Genomic DNA, 17,234 nt, shown 5'->3' with positions numbered 1-17,234 from the left:
TAAAAACAATGTGTCCACGACCATAAGACTCATAAATGGGAAGTTGGAATTCAGACATCATCTTTCTGATTTGAGAGTCTTGTTCTTGACCACAAGGCATCTAATCTTCATTGATTATCCCCATTTAACAGATGAGAGAACTGAGGCTCAGAATTCAGTACCTATGACGTGGCCCACTCAAAAATTAAGTCAGGTTCAATGAAGCCCTTCTTCTTCCAACCACCCTTTCCAATCGACACTATATCACTAATTATGGTTGAGGCACCTGTGAACTCACTGTCCTTGACTATGTTTATTTATCTTCAAATGATTTACTTGGCTAAAAAGAGAAGAAAACCAAATAAGCAAAAACCCATCGCATTCCTACACTAATGCCACAAAAGTGGCTGTGTTTGGAAGAATAAAAATGTGAGCCCTGAGTTATTTCAGGCCGGTCCAGTAACCTTGATCCACCCTCTCCCTGTGGACTCAAAGCAGCATATGGCTGTTCCTTCTCAGTTCCGGCTTTGATGCTTACTCGGAACCTCTAGGTTACAATATGTTTGTAATCACTAATAAGGACCACCTGTCTCTTGAGAAAATCAACTAACAAATAGAGAGACCCAATTGTTCCAATTCACTTTCATGAGTGGACTGAGATTACTGAATAGAAACCCTAAATTATAACAAATAATTTATATTAACTGATTGTAATTGTTAAGTGGAGAACATATGTTAGTACCATAAAAAAAAGAAAAAGAAACAATAATATTTGGAATAAAAATGTTTTTGATAAACTAAAACACCTAATAATTTTTCAAGAAAAATAAAGGAATAACTTACTTATTTTAAAATTCTTTCACTCCACTAATATACAATATATTCAGGGCAAATTTGTTGTGCTCATATATGCTTAATTATACACTCTCTGTGTACAAAATCTTTCTATGGTTCAATTCAGCCAGACAAACTGGCTCTTTGAAAATAAGTAGACATTAGTCCAATAATTGGCTAATTGTTTATCATGGAGAATGTGAAATATATTATAAATCTGGTTTAATAGAATAAGGAGAGATGGAGTATAATGTGAGTAGTACCCTTCCCTGTCCCTCAACAACTCTCATCAGATTAGCAACCTCTCTCTACACTGCCCTTGCAAAACCATGCACACAACACCCTGGCCGGGTGGTTCAGTTGGTTGGAGCATCAACCCCACACAACAAAAATATTGCAGGTTCAATTCCCAGTCAGGGCACATTCCTAGGTGTGGGTTTGATGTCTGGTTGGGGAGCATACAGGAGGCAACCGATCAATCTATTTTTCTCTCTTTCTCTCTCCCTCTCTCTCCCTCTCTCCCTCCCTCTCTTTCTAAAATCAATGAACATATCCTCAGGTGAGGATTAAAAAACACACAAACACAACAAAAAACATGCACATACCTTCATCAGTGCACCTGCCTCTTTGTGCTAGAATTATTGGTTTGAGTGTCTGTCCTTCTAGGATTTGAGCTCCCTGAGCACAGGGACCACATATTCACTCTAGTCCCAACACTTAGCACAGAATATGTGCACAGAATGAACTTAACAAACCCATTCCAAACTAACCACCTAGGTGACAATAAGTAGCCGCACACTACTATAAAAAATATCTATGTATTTATCTTCCATAAAGTTTACTTTTTAAGTGAAGGTAGATTTTCTAAATCATTAAGGGCAATAGTAAAGGCAGGCAGAAACACTGAGCTGTGCGGACAAATAGTCAGCATTTGAAATGTAGAGATTCTCTCTGAGCTTTCTAAAAGCAAGAGCCTCTGCTAACACGGACCTTCACTTCTCACCACATGCATTAGCAGACCTCCCACTGACCACACAGAACCAGGAGGCACTGGGTTAATAACAGGTAATATTTATGCATTTCATGTGTGCCAGGCCCTGGACTAAATGCTTCATTTTACTATTTCATTTAATTCTTATTACCACCAGAGAAGTAGGTGCTAATAATGTTTCCATTTTACATATGATGAAAGGGAGGCAAATAACTTGTTTGCTGCCTTGCCCAAGTTCTAAGCAGAATTTTAATAAATCGGTCATTTTCCAAGCACCCCCTACTCCACCTTCGAGCAGGTGACTGATCCAACTCCCAAGAAAATTTAGTTTTCTGATAAATTCCAGAATTCAACAGAATTGACATAACCTCTCCCCACAGTCTAATTCACTCTCTTTTCTTCTCAGTTTCATTCTCCCTGTTTCAGTAAAACAAGACTTCTATCAAGTTATAAATGATCATGACCATGCTTGAGAGATAATTCTTACAAATGGTTTTGTTGTCTTTTATGAACAATACTAGTAACATGATATAAAGTTTTATAATAAATATATCACTCACAAATAGAGAGATGTGTGTATGTATACTTCTGTGTATAATTATTTTAGGTATCATGGTATTATATATTAGTATATATATTGTCAACCACGTAATATTGTTATGCAAATATCTAATCATAAGACTCTAATAGGCAGTTTGGCATTAGTAAAAGATAAAAAAGTAGTTTCCTATTTAGACCTTACCAAATTTTCTTTGTCATATCTATTCTATTTAACATAAGTCCACTTTCAAAAGGGCTTTTGCCAAAAAGCTACTGCTTCTCAGAGGGAAGGCGGGGGTGGGGGTGGGGGGGGGGAGGTGGGGTGAGGAGAGATTAACTGGAGAACTTATATGCATAGCCATGGACACAGACAGTAATAGCATGGTGAAGGGCGGGGGGCTGGTGCAGAGTGGAGGAGGTCAATGGGAATAAAAGGGGGACATGTGTAATACGTTCGACAATAAAGACAAATTTTTAAAAGCTATTGGTTTTCAGATTGGTGTCAACAACCTGCAGAGTTGTTGATTGTTCGGATAAATGTCAATCTGGGTTGCAGAACAAGGGGTAAGATTTCAGGAGGCTACTGCATGCAATAAAGTGTAGATACATAGTCATGCATCATACAGCAGTAGTTGAAACAGAAGTTGTATTTGTGCACTATTCAATGCATAACTGTGCTAATTATCAGGAAGCCATTTCAGAGACAATTGATCCTAAATACCCTAGTTTTGTTATTTTTCATCATCTGCTTCTTTTCTGAGAACATTTGTGACTGATGCTGTATAAACATACCAATGAAGGGCTATATTTGGACATGTGGAAGTGAACATGTATTAAAATGTTAAATAGATGTCTTCTGAGTAGGTTCACACACATGATAGTCCATGTGTACATTATACACAGAGACAAGAGTGAACTCCCTCCCACCCTCATGTATGGCATGAGCTTTTACCTTTTAGCTAGGTACAGTGATGGCGAACCTTTTGAGCTTGGCATGTCAGCATTTTGAAAAACCCTAACTTAACTCTGGTGCCATGTCACATATAGAAATTTTTGATATTTGCAACCATAGTAAAACAAAGACTTATATTTTTTATATTTATTTTATATATTTAAATGCCATTTAACAAAGAAAAATCAACCAAAAAAATGAGTTCACGTGTCACCTCTGACACGTGCGTCATAGGCTCGCCATCACTGAGCTAGGATAAGCTGTAGCTATCCTAGGAAATGAACTCAGCTCTCACAGTGTTATGGTAGCTTTGATTTAGGAAATGAACTCAGCTCTCACAGTGTTATGGTAGCTTTGAGAATCAAGAAGAGGAGATACTTTCATTAGAGGAAAGAATGGAATACAAATTAAGACAATAGAAAGAAGAAGAATATGTTTCTCGTTCGTTTGAAGCACTTTAAAAGCATCTTTTTGTCTACGGAGGTAACACTGCTGCTGTAGCAATTCCTTGGCCCTCAATTTCTGCAAATAGTCCTATATTATAGATGTAGAAGATATACTGAATGAAAGAATGCCCGTCCTTTTCTGAGACTACAGGGCAGCTCCCTACTTTATGCCCAAAGAAGCCAGTGAGCACTGCTATGGCACCAGGAGCTGTTCAAATGTGAAATATTTCCCTACCCAGTGGTAAACTGCTCCAACCACCCCTGCACCCTGCCATGCCACCACCGCCAGCCCTGTGCCCTGTGACTTCCTGGGTTTCCTTATCCATCAAGTTCAGGATTGGCTTCCTGCTCAGAGCCCCTTATGATTGGTGGGTGTCAATCAGAGGCAGCTCTCCCCAAAGCCCCTGAAGCCTCCTTCCCTAGGAGAGGCCCTTGGAGATGTTCCAACCAGGAACATCTGAATAAGTTCCTCTGCCCTTCGCCATCCTGCATGCCACCCCCACCTTGTCCCCACCACACCCCAGCAGAAGAAGACAGAGCTCTGTGGCAGTGTGGCACCCGGGCAGACAAATGCCCAGCCATGTTTGGCATCCTCCTCAGGCCCTGAGACCCTGCTTCTCCCTGCTCTATCCAAGTTGTCCTCACATGACATTGTGTCTTGACAGCACCTGAGGTAAGACAGGGACAGCAGGAAGCTCTAAGGGCTATTCAACAATAGACATCACCTTGGGTATGTTAACTTTCTCTGGTGTTGCCACTGAAAGATGAAATGTAGCCCTAACCAGTTTTGCTCAGTGGATAGAGCATCAGCCTGTGGACTGAAGGGTTCCAGGTTTGATTCCAGTCAAAGGCATGTACCTTGGTTGTGGGCACATCCCCAGTAGGGGGTGTGCAGGAGGCAGTTGATTGATATTTCTCTCTCATCGATGTTTCTAACTCTCTATCCCTCTCCCTTCCTCTCTGTAAAAAAATCAATAAAATATATTTTTTTAAAAAAAGGAAGATGAAATGTAGATCCAGATCAGGATGGACTTCCATCAATCAGATGTAGTCTAAAGGTCTCCCCTTAGATGTGGTAAAGATGAAATACACTTATTTTTAAGCCCCAACTTTAGCATTCATGGCATACTTATTATCTACTCCTCACCCCACCCCCCTACACACACACACACAGTGTACAAAGACTTGACGAAGTGAGTCTTTCAGAAAAGGGCAAAATTGCCCTAAGTGTATCTATAGTCAATGAAAAGAAAATGAAGTATTTCATTAAATCCCTACAATTATCAGCTATCTCTACAGACATTTAAGACTTTCCATCACATTTTAAAGTTGAAGATACAATCAAATCATAGATTTTCTAAAAATGTACTTAGGAGAAAATGTATTCTAATAAAGGTTATATGCTTAAAAATAAAGCATTCTTCTTTGAGAACAATATCCACTGGTGTACATTTATGTTGATACTTGCTTTTAGGTGGAGCTGATTGGTCCAGTGCCCAATGACTTTGTACTCTGTACTCTTGTTGGTGATTTGATACTGGAAGATATCGTAGCGCCCAGGAGCATCTCCGTTCTCATTAAAAGTGACGGGTGTCCCAGCACTGCCTATAAATGTTCAGAAAACAATGTTAATAAAGTCTTAGTAAGATAGCCCACTGGGCTTATTTCTCTCTAAGAAAGGAAGGTATATAAAAATATATTGTGCATGGTAAAAGATATGAAGAGTTGTAATCCATATAAAGTCAGTGTTGATAGCATAATATCTTCTACATGAAAAGAGGCCCAGAAGTAGGTAGAGGGAGAAGACATGCTTTATCGTGCGTGTGAGAAAGTAAATGATGAGTATCCAAGTTAGGCTAACAGTTACATAAATAAAAGTGGATAGGCTGAATAGTCAATACTGGCTGCAGAGAATGACAGTTAATGGAGAAGAGTGTACATGTCTTGGAGTATAACAGCTCTTGTACAATAGGAACTACCAACAGCAACTCAAAATGCGGCAGGAAGACGACCCAGCCAGATTCCCTGGAGTTTTACTTCACTCTGATCTGAGCTCCCTTCTGAAGCAGTTGCCCTCTGCAATTTCTCTTCCAAGCCTTTGCTTCCACTACCTTTGCCCAAGAGCATATCCACGTGGACTGCTGTTGGGAAGCTTTCAGTGTGCGAGGAAGTGATCCCTGGGAAGTCTCAACCCTGCTCAGATCATGAAAGTTCCCCTCGTTCCACTGCGACAAGGGTAAGAGCGGCAGGGCAGCAGGATGCACGAAATGCCTTCTTTTCTAAACTCCCATTTCTCTCGGAAGCTTTCATCTTTTCTCTGAAAAGCTTCTCACTTTTACTTTCCCTCCTATTAACTTTTGTATAATCACAGGTTTTAAGAGTAGAAAGGGATCACTATCCCCAATGCTTTCCTGTCCCATGGAGCCTCAGTATCTATACAAACCTTCCTTTTCTCTAACAGCCTTCAGAGACCCTCCCCACCTCGTCTTCATGGACTACTCTTTGCTATTGGGACAAATTCACCTGACACCAACCCCATTTCTTTGTGTCTATCTTCTCTCCGCAGGCCCCTTCCCTGACTTTCTTCTCACAGCATACTGAATTTAATTTCTATACTGTACTAGGAAGTGTCCCCTTATTGCAATCTCTTTTCCATATTGTATTCTCCAAAAATGTATACTACTAATTGTTCTATATGCCAACTCCATATATTTCCATCTTAGAATGAGTTTCTTATTCTACCTGTGGAGCTTTTAATTAAAACCAATAATAACAAAAGTCTACTTTTAACTTGTCAAACAAAAAGGATGACTAAAGAGAGGAACTTTCAAATAAACACAATCAGAGTCACACAGCAACAATTAGGGTACATTCCTAGTATTAAATAAAGAGATGTCTAACACCCTTTGTTGTCTGGAATCTTCCTAAAATTTAAACAGTGTGAGGTCTCTAATGTGGCCACGGGTACCTGGTATTGGCCATAAGTGGCACAGCATGGGGGAGAGAGCACTGGTCTGAGAGTCAAGGGGGTCGTGTCCATGCTAACTCTGCTTCCCCATTTATTTCCACAATGTGGGCTTATCTCTTTTTCTTCACTTGTCACATAGGGACTTAATGAATATGAACATATTTTGAAATCTAAAGGAGCTGTGTGCATTTAAATTATGATTGATAGTTCATATTGGAAATTACTTTATATATAAATTAAGAAAGAAATGAGGGATTAGGAAGTAAAATAGGATCTCCCCAAGCAATCGGTGCCGTCTTGGCTACTCCTTAGATACTCATTTGCCACCCCTGACTAAAAAACCTTTTTTAACTCCTAGTGGCCTCAAGCAGGTTAACCTTTCAATCCTCAGTTTCCTTATATGTAAAACTGGGGTAATAAAGACACTTTAAATAAACAAGTGCTTGTCAAGTGCCATGAACAACACTTCTGGTATTTAGATGTGATTCTTATTCATTCCATATGTATTTCAGTACACACCAATGCAGAGTAATAGACAGGATGTTGAAAGTTCTTTAAGTGATATCTAGACAAAGGATTATGGAAATTCAAATGGGAAGGTATTCCTGAGTGGAAAAAATACATGCCAGTTATGAATTTTACATTCACATCATTAACAATTCCTGACACTTATATGTTACTTCAAAAATATCGGTCATAATCTCCATGAATAAAGGAACATTTTATTTTCTCTAACTAAAATCCCCAATATTGTCACATCCTTCACTGAATGACTATCTATCTATCTATCTATATATATATATATATATATATATATAAAAGGCTAATATGCTAAGTGTCCCTCCGACCGTCCAACAGGTTGCTATGACAAGCACTGACCACCAGAGGGCAGATGCTCAATGCAGGATCTGCCATGACGCGCACTGGCCATTTACAAAGGAACTGCACTGTGGACCTGACGCCAAAAAAGCAACACTCAGCTTCCCCCAATTGGGACACATGCCCCCCACCACCCCAGAGCGACAGCTCACCAAATCGCAGCCAATGCTGCCGAGACTCCATGGCACAAAATGTGCCCCATAGCCCAGCCCAGCCCAGCCCAGAAATGGTCACTGTGGGTGCCGGGTAATGACGTCATGTAGCAACACCCGGTTTCCTCTCCCTAGCAACTAGCCTCCTTGCAGTTTCTTTAGCCCAGGAACACAACTTGCTTTATAGCCAAGTGCAAACATTTTACACTTTAACCAAATGTCTGTGAAGTGTTTTCACATGCCTCATCTCACTTGATCCTCACAGAAGTCCTGGAGTAAGTAGATAGGAGACTCGGTAGAATCCTATTTTATTTTCATTAGCCAGAAAACAGAGATTTAGAAAGTTTAGAAACTTGACCCACTAAAAAGAAGTAAGAAATGGTGGAACTTGAAAATGACTTCAGGTTTTCTCACTGAGAAGAATATAGGCAAACACTGCTACAGTTAAATATTTCATCCTTTGTTCTCCCTGCGTGATCTACAATATAATCTGCTTTGTGTTGATATTTACTGCTGTGTTGCTGACAATTACCTGAAAGATAAGTTGGGGTGCTTCACTGGGCTGGAAAAAGTTTAGCTGAATCAGAAAGCAGGTCTAATTAAGCAAGTTTATCTATATATATATAAAGCTCTTGCTGACGCCAATTGCACGGGTGTGTTTCCATTTGTCATTGTCAATTGTGAATTTGGTTGACACTTCTATTATAGAGAAAGGGCAAAGAGCAACATTAAAACCTTTCTTCTAATTAATTTTCTTTCAATGTGCACAAATTTGTGCACTGGGTCTCTAGTCTTCCAAACGTTTTCACCCTAATGCTACCCAGGATGGAAGACTGCTACTTGTATAACACATTCTCATAAATGTCTCAGAATTATATATAATTCCTAGTCCCCCCCCCCTGTTCCTACACTTCTTTTCTCCAACTTGAGAAATTATATTGGAAAGTAAGTGAATGAGAGATGTATTATCACAAAAATAATAATTTTCAACTTAGATACTTCACATATCATTATTAATAGCACGTTACACAAAATTTGACACTGCATTAAGAGGCAATATACTAAAGTGGTAGGAGTGTGGGTTTTGGAACCAGATCATTGGGTTTAAATCCCAGCTCTATTATCTCAAGTCAGTTACTTGATTTCACTGTATTTCACTTGTCTAGTCCTTAAAATGAGCTAATAGTAATTCTCATCTCAGGAGGATAGATGAGGTTTAAAAAATTAATATATGTAAAACATTTAGTATATAGTAAGCATTTAATAAGCATTAACCATTATTTTCTCTACTGTGTTATAACAATGCTGTGTTTGAGATCCAGTGTCTATACAAGAACACAAGCATTTCTTGGTGAGCATATATGGCTTTCCTGAAGTCCCCTTACTAATCTTTGTTCTCCTCTTTCAACACAATGCCCTGGATACTGAAACTCCAATTCTGTAAATTCACCATGCTCTTTCTCAGCTTCCTGTCTCTGCACATGTTATTTTCTGTAAGTTCCCATCCTCCTTCCTCCTAACCTTTCTTCTCTATATAATTCCTCCCAAATGTGACTTGATGGTCACGCTTACAGAAACCTTCAGCAGAAGTCCAAGTGTCTCTGCATGTCCTACCCTGCCCTATCATAGCACTTGCTACATACACTCCACACACTTTTGCTATTCATCCCCATACCTAACCAAAACATGTATTCAGCAACTATTTATTGAGAACCTATTATGTGCTCAACATTTGTGTGGACCCTTGGACTCTCCCACAAAACTATGGTCTCCTTAATAAAAGCAGAGTGTATCTCTTATCTTTGTAGGCGCTGCACCAAAGACAGTGCTTGATATTGAGTGAGCAATTAAATTACAGTAACGCATGAAAGACACACCAACTAATAATATACAGAAAATCCATATATACCCTCCTCATAACATTATGAACTTCATTTATATCACCTCTCACCTTTTATATTCACCAGTGAAGGAGCCAAATCAGTCCCTTTCACACTGTTATCAGTGTGATGCTAGAAACCACTTTTGTGACTTGTTTACTAATATGATTTCAGATCCTAAGATAGGCTTGCAGTTGAGTACTTCAAACCTTTCACATGAAAAATGAACTCCATTGGCATATTGGCTCTTCTCCAATGATTGCACTGTGGTTCCTTGATCTGGAACCACAAAGAACACCCTTGAGTAGCCATGAGGGACCATGCTTTTTACTTATTTCTACAAGTAGAAATTTAAAAGGCCACCCTGATATTATATATATTACATAATATATATATAATAAATTATGCTCCATCAAATTTTCTTGTTTTTTTTTTCCATCCTAGAGTTTAGTTATTTCAGAAACTTTGAAAGCAATTAATTCCTTTAAACACTTTTTACTCGATGTACACTAGAGGAGAAATGGAAACCAACAACCTGGAGTTGTAAGGCAGCTTTTACCAGTCAGGAACTGCTCTCAGAGTCTATACATCTTGAATATTTTCTGTTCAATAAAAATTTTATGGAAAATAATATTTTTATTACTAGGCACATCAAGTACTTCAATGTGTTTTTGTAGGAAAAATGATACATCCAATGAAGATTGTATGTGAAAATGTTGGCTCTGTTCAATATTATTCTGGGGAACAGTAGGTATGGCCTTGGGATTCAGGGACTGGGGTTTGATTTCTGGTTCTGCCAATTACCTGTGTGATCCGGGCACATGACCCTCACCAAACCTGTTTTCTCAACTGTCAAGAGAGCATAATAACCCCAACGTGCCTGGGCTCTTACAAAGGGAAGGCACTTAGTGGGTGGCTGACACATGAGAGCTGTACAGTGAATGGAAACTGTTATCATCATTATCCATTCCTTTCCTACACTTATGCTCTTTGATCTACATTTTCTTGTTTCTACAACATGAAAAAAGGAGAATAATTCATTCACCTTTATGTGGAAATATTACAAATATATTTATAAGTATAAGCCATTCAGTATATTTTCATGTTTATTACTTTCCTTCTTCCCTCTTGCTACAAAACATTATCTACTTTCCTTTTCGTAACTACCTCCCCTATTAGGTAAGCAGGAAAAAAATAAGGAAGCTAAAAATGAAGCTAACATAGTAACTTTTTGGGGGCCATTAAAAGAAAAATGAGTGTCTGAGATATAAGTCATTGACCAAAATGCCAAAGGAAATAGCAAATTTCAACAGAATCTCAATTATTCATGCTCTTCCTCTCCTTATCCAGTTAATTTTATTAAGTATTTATTAGAATCAATAAACAGAAGTATATATGCGAATCAGAATCATATCATAGTTTAATTATTTAGGAATCAGTCAGATTACTCTTATATATCAGTTACTCAGCCTTTGTTCAGTGAAGAACTCAGCATTTGATGCTCTGTCTTCACCTCTATCCACACACCTGTTATCACTTCTCTCCACCTCGTTGTCTACTTGAATGACCCAACAGCCTGACTTCTGTGTTAGCTGACTTCCTCACTCTCAGTTATCATTCCTTTCATGCCTCTTACCACCCACTATTAAAACCACACTCTAAAAGTGGTCTTGTTGAGTAACTATATTACCTCATAGGAAACCAACTTTCATTCCTTACCCCTGCAACAATCCTATGAGCCCCTAAATGTACTCATTAACTTATCAGCCCAATTTGTCATTAGACTTCACCCCCATGTAGTTTCTCTTCCCTCCTATTCTTGCATAGGTTCTATGATCTTCCTTGCAAATATCATCTGTTCTCTTGTACATCTCTGTCCAATTTTATTTCAAGGCCAAATCACAACCATGATTAAACTGAGTTGTGCATATGTTTTTGCCTACACTCAAGTAGCTCAATATTATTTGAGAAAATCATAAAACTTTACTGTCTGGCAAGGCCTGGCCTAGACTTGGGCATGTGAGCTGCTTCAGGCAAAACTCAGAGTGAGCCCCTCCCTAAATTCTGCACATTAGATGCCCCTCTGGCTTCATTGAGTCCTGAGCTTGCTATCTGGTCTTACTTTAAATTCATGACCTCAGACTTCAAATGTTTAGTCAACATTGCTCCTGAATTCTACCAAACTTTCCCAATTAGTCCACTTTCCCCCCTTTTGGATGGCTCACTGTTCCATGCCTCACATATCCAACATCATCCTTCTCCTGTTGCTTCAGCTTGTCCCATACTTTTTCACACTGAGGAAGAAAAGCAATAAGAAAAAAAACTCTCTCATCACGCAAAACCTACAATCTCCCTGCATCTACCCTGTCATATTATCTCCTCCTCCTATTGGTACACATGTCCCTGATCCCTTCCCTAGTGCTAAGACCTCCTTCCATACACTTCCAGTTTCACAGTTAACTTTTCTTTGTTTCAAATCAACAAACTTAGACTGTCTGCAGTATTCTCTTCTGTTTACAAATGAGTTCTCATAGCTCTCATCTTGAAAAGAAAATCAAGTCAGCAAATCTTTTTACTAACCACACTGCGTCATTTGTACACTCTCAAAAGTAAAACAAAACTTAATTTTTTTAAATATTCACCCAAGGATATACTTCCTATTGATTTTTTTAGAGAGAGAGAAACATTGATGTGAGAGAGAACATCATTTGGTTGCCTTCCATACATGTCCCAACCAGGGATTGAAATTACCTGACCAGGAATCACACCTGTAACCTTTTGGTATACGGGGTGATGCAACAGCCAACTGAGCCACACCAGCCAGGGCAAAGCAACATTTTTTTGAGTGAGCTATCCTCACTCTTTCCATTTGCTTGTCATTAACTCTTCACACCATTTGAATTTGAAATGTAACCTCATCCCTCCACTGATGAGTGCACAGACTTATCCAATTACTTGGATCTCTGCTTGGTTATTTGGTATCTTAAACTTTATACATGAGACCTAACACTCGATTCTTTTTAGATTTCCAAACACATTTCTCACAGTCTTTTTCCCCTTAATGAGCAGCTGAGGGCTGTCCCTCCACCCAATCAAGTGAAAAACCTCAGTCAAACCCCACATCTAACTGTGGAGCACGAAGAGTGAATGTAAGCTATAAACTTTAATTAACAAAAATGCATCAATAGTGGTTAATGACTGCAAAATTGTACTACACTAATGTGAAATGTTAATAATTGGGGAAACGGTGTGTGGGTGGGTGAAATATGGGAACTGCCTGTACTAGCTGAGCAATTTTTCTGAAAATCAAAGTTTTTCTTTAAAGAAGTCCAAAAACATAAAGAAAAAAGATGAAATTATTTTCAGTAATACATTTGATGTAACCCAATACTATATGCAAAATGTTATGATATAATCCAATACTATATGCAAAATGTTACGATGTCAAAACGTAACCAGTATGAAAATATTAATGAGATATTTTATACTTATTTTTACATACCAGGTCTTCAAAATGCGGTTATACTTTATGCTTACAGATCACTGCAGTTCAGACTAGCCATATTTCAAGTGCTCAGCCTTCATCCGTATTTATCAGTGCAGGACTGAAAGATTTCATTTCAGCGGTCATTGCTCCAACCCTCCGTTCATTGGGAAGAAGTCCACTCCTGAGCCATTCTGATTCAGCCTCCCTTCCCCTTCAATTGGACTGAACCCCCTTCACTAGTTTCTCCCCTAAAGAGATGTCTGACCTGGGGCTCAGTGGATGTCAGATCAGGAGATAAGATCCGAAAATTAAATCTAAACTCCTCCGGTGGTAGAAACAAACAAAAGCCCACGTCTTAGGCAATAACAGATTCTATCTCCAAAGCATATCCTGGATTTTCCCATTCTCTCCATTTCCTCTTCATCTATGCTGGCCCAAGCTACTGTGATCTCTCCCTGAATTGCTAGCCAGTATCCTGTGTTCACACGGAGCAATGACACACCGCTCTCTGTTCTGCAACCAGAGCGATACTTTAAAACATAATCACGCCATATGGCCCTTCTCCTTAAAACCATGCAACGGCTTCCCACTCACTTAGAATATAACACAAAATGTTTATCGTGGCCTTTAACATCTTTTTATTTCTTTAATATTTCTAATTCCTATACTCTATCCACTCTGGGCTTCTTCCAGTTCTTCAAACACATGAGTTTGCTCCATTCAGGATTCATTCTCTCTCTCTCTCTCTCTCTCTCTCTCTCTCTCTCTCTCTCTCTCTCTCTCCTCCCCCACCCCCAATGTTTTCCCATGCAGTTCTTTGCATAACTGGTGCCTTATCATTTATATCCCAGTTTGACTCTCACAGACAGGTCCTATCAAATCACCATACCAAATTAGCCATTTCCTCTCACTAACACTTGCTCTTACACACATTATTTATTCCCTTCATGGTACTTACAAGTATCAAAAATATGTGATTTATTTAACTAGTTGTTATACATTGTTATATTATCAGCTCCATGATTGTGGAACATTTTTCCATTATGTTCACTACTATATGTAGCACAGAACATGTCTGAACATTCAAATCCATATTCTCTTTTTCCTGGGCACGTACACAGTCTACATTTCTAGTCTTTCCTGTACTTAGTTGTGCAGCCAAATGATTAGCTCTAGCCAAGGAAATGTGAAAAGAAGAGATAGATACTACTTCTGGGCCTCAGTCATTAAAGCTCCCTAAGTGGTCTTCTATGATTCTTCCTCCTTCTGGCTGCTAGAATGGAAATTACATCCTGGGCAAGTGGAGGAGCTACATCTTAAAGACAGGAGGGCTTGCATGCCCCTGGATTCCTGTGTGAGTGCTCAGAGGAGATCTGCGTTAGTAATTTGTTCATCCACTCAAACATTGAGTACTATTATCTAAGTAAAAAACAAACTGCTATCATTGTTAAGTCATTATAGGCAATTAGTCTAGTGGTTATAGTAGACAATCATAATACACCAGTATCTAGAAAAGTAGGTTATCAGTGCATAGTTAAATGAATAACTAAAATTGTATTAGATGTAGAAATGCATGCTTAACTTCATATCACCTTATAAAACTTTAAGAATAAGAAAGGGTTTAGAACTGAGTAAGAAAGACATTAGCATGGATCAATTAACTGCATTCAGATTCTCCTTTAAAGTCAATGCTGATGATTGCAATGTGGAAACAAATATCTAATCTAATAAAAGAGAAACATGCAAATTGACCACACCCCTGCTATGCCCCAAGCCACGCCTAACAGGAAATCAGAGCAACTATATGCAAATTAACCCAACCAAGATGGTGGTGGGCAGCCATGGAGCTGGAGCAAGCAGGGGGCTTGGTTGCCCCAGCGATGGAGGAAGCCAAGCTTCCCACCTGCTCTGGCTGGCTGTGGCCTCCACAAAAGGCAACAAAGTTTCAATTATAGAAGCTAAATAAATCCCAGATGCCAAAACCGGTTTGGCTCAGTGGATAGAGCGTCGGCCTGGGGACTGAAGGGTCCCGGGTTCGATTCCGGTCAAGGGCATGTACTTGGGTTGCGGGCACATACCCAGTGGGAGATGTGCAGGAGGCAGCTGATCGATGTTTCTCTCTCATCGATGTTTCTAACTCTCTATCTCTCTCCTTTCCTCTCTGTGAAAAATCAATAAAATATATTTTTAAAAAAATAAATAAATAAATAAATAAATAAATAAATCCCAGATACCTGCTTCCAGCCAGCCTCCACTGGGAGCTTGGGTGGCTGGGGGCTGTGGCCAGTCTGCAAACAGCCATCAGCTCCTTCACCCAGGATGGCCACACCCTCATGGGATGAGGGTCCCTGATGGGGGCCTTGGCCAGTCTGCAAAGAGCCATCAGCCCCTCACCCAGACTGGCCAGGCACTCTAGCAGGACCCCACACCCTGAAGGGGCTGTGGACAGCCTACAAACAGCCATCAGCCCCTCAACCAGGATGGCCAGGCACCCCAGCGGGGACCCCCACCCTGATGGGGCTGTGGCCAGCCTGCAAACAGCCATCAGCCCCTCACCCAAGCTGGCCACACCCTCATGGGGTGAGGGCCCCTGCTGGGGGCTTGGCCAGCCTGAAAACAGCCATCAGCCCCTCACCCAGGCCTGCCAAGCACCCCAGCGGGGACCCCCACCCTGAAGGGGCTGTGGCCAGCCTGCAAATAGCCATCAGCCACTCACCCAGGCTGGCCAGGCACCCCAGAGGGACCCCAACACTGATCCGGGACACCCTTCAGGGCAAACCAGCTGGCCCCCACCCATGCACCAGGCCTCTATCCTATATAGTAAAAGGGTAATATGCAAATTGACCCTAACAGCAGAAAGACTGGGAATGACTGGTCACTATGACACACACTGACCACCAGGGGGCAGACGCTCAATGCAGGAGCTGCTCCCTGGTGGTCAGTGCGCTCCCACAGGGGGAGCTCTGCTCAGCCACAAGCCAGGCTGATGGCTGCTAGTACAGCGGTGGTGGTGGGAGCCTTTTCCGCCTCCTCAGCAGTGCTAAGGATGTCCGAGTGCAGCTTAGGCTTGCTCCCTGCTGGCAAGTGGACATCCCCCAAGGCTCCCAGGCTGCCAGAGGGATGTCTGACTTCCAGCTTAGGCCCAATCCCCCGGGGAGTGGGCCTAAGCCAGCAGGTGGACATCCCCCGAGGGTCCCAGACTGCAAGAGGGCACAGGTTGGGTGAGGGACCCCCCCCCAAGTGCACAAATTTTTGTGCACTGAGCCTCTAGTATATCCTATCTAATAATAGAGAAAGATTGAAATTGACTATACCTTCGCTATGCCTCCCATTGGCTAATCAGTGAGATATGCAAATTAACCACCAACAAAGATGGCGGTTAATTTGCATACATAGGCACGAAGCGGCGGAGTGAAGACTGAAGGCGGCTCTGGCCGCCAGAGCCGTGAGAGGCTTGGAGGCGCCTCTGGCCGGAGCGAAGGCCTGGGTCCTGGGTGCCGGAGGAAAACCGGTGCCGGCAGCCAGGGGAAGGGAAAGCCTATTGCACGAATCTTTTCGTGCAGCAGGCCTCTAGTCCTATCTAATAAAAGAAAAACATGGTAATTAGCCATAACTTCGCTACCCTTCCCATTGGCTAATCAGGGCGATATGCAAATTAACTGCCAACCAAGATGGCAGCCGGCTGCCAGGCAGCTGATGCGAACAGGAGGCTTGCTTGCTCGCTCCAGTGACGGAGGAAGCCAAGGTTCCCTGCCTGCCTTGCCGGCCTCTGAGTTTGCTCTCTAAGAAACATTGTTGCAAATATAGAAGCTAAACAAAACTCCAGAAACCTGCTTTCAGCCGTCAGAGCTGGAGCGAGCAGGACCGAAACAGTGTTACAATTATAGAACCCAAACAAACCCAGATCCCTGCTTTCCGCAGCCGAGGCCTAAAGCTGGAGCCGGCCTCAGAGCTAAAGCCGCCTCTCAGCTCCAGTGACAGCCATAGAAGATAAATAAATCCCAGAATAAAAAAAAAAGAAAAAAGGAGAGGTTGGGAGCCTCAGTCGCCCGCCAGCCTGAAAACGGCCCTCAGCCCCTCACCCAGACTGGCCAGCACTCAGTGGGGACCCCCCACCCTGAAGGGG

General features: G+C 41.1%; 1 protein-coding gene across 3 annotated transcripts in view; it reads right to left on the bottom strand.

Annotated features, from left to right (window-relative positions):
* Positions 1-17,234, bottom strand: part of GRM8 (glutamate metabotropic receptor 8) — a 709,328-nt gene that overhangs the window by 113,207 nt on the left and 578,887 nt on the right. For all 3 annotated transcript variants that reach the window (XM_023755340.1, XM_023755339.1, XM_023755341.1), the window contains one exon: positions 5,211-5,347. In XM_023755340.1, the coding sequence (XP_023611108.1) occupies positions 5,211-5,347 (137 nt within the window). The remainder of the gene's footprint in view (positions 1-5,210; positions 5,348-17,234) is intronic.

This window comes from Myotis lucifugus, unplaced genomic scaffold (assembly GCF_000147115.1).
Source record: "Myotis lucifugus unplaced genomic scaffold, Myoluc2.0 scaffold_73, whole genome shotgun sequence".
Taxonomy (NCBI): Eukaryota; Metazoa; Chordata; class Mammalia; order Chiroptera; family Vespertilionidae; genus Myotis; species Myotis lucifugus.
Note: the sequence above shows the minus strand (reverse complement) of the source record. Positions and strands in the feature narration are given on the sequence as shown.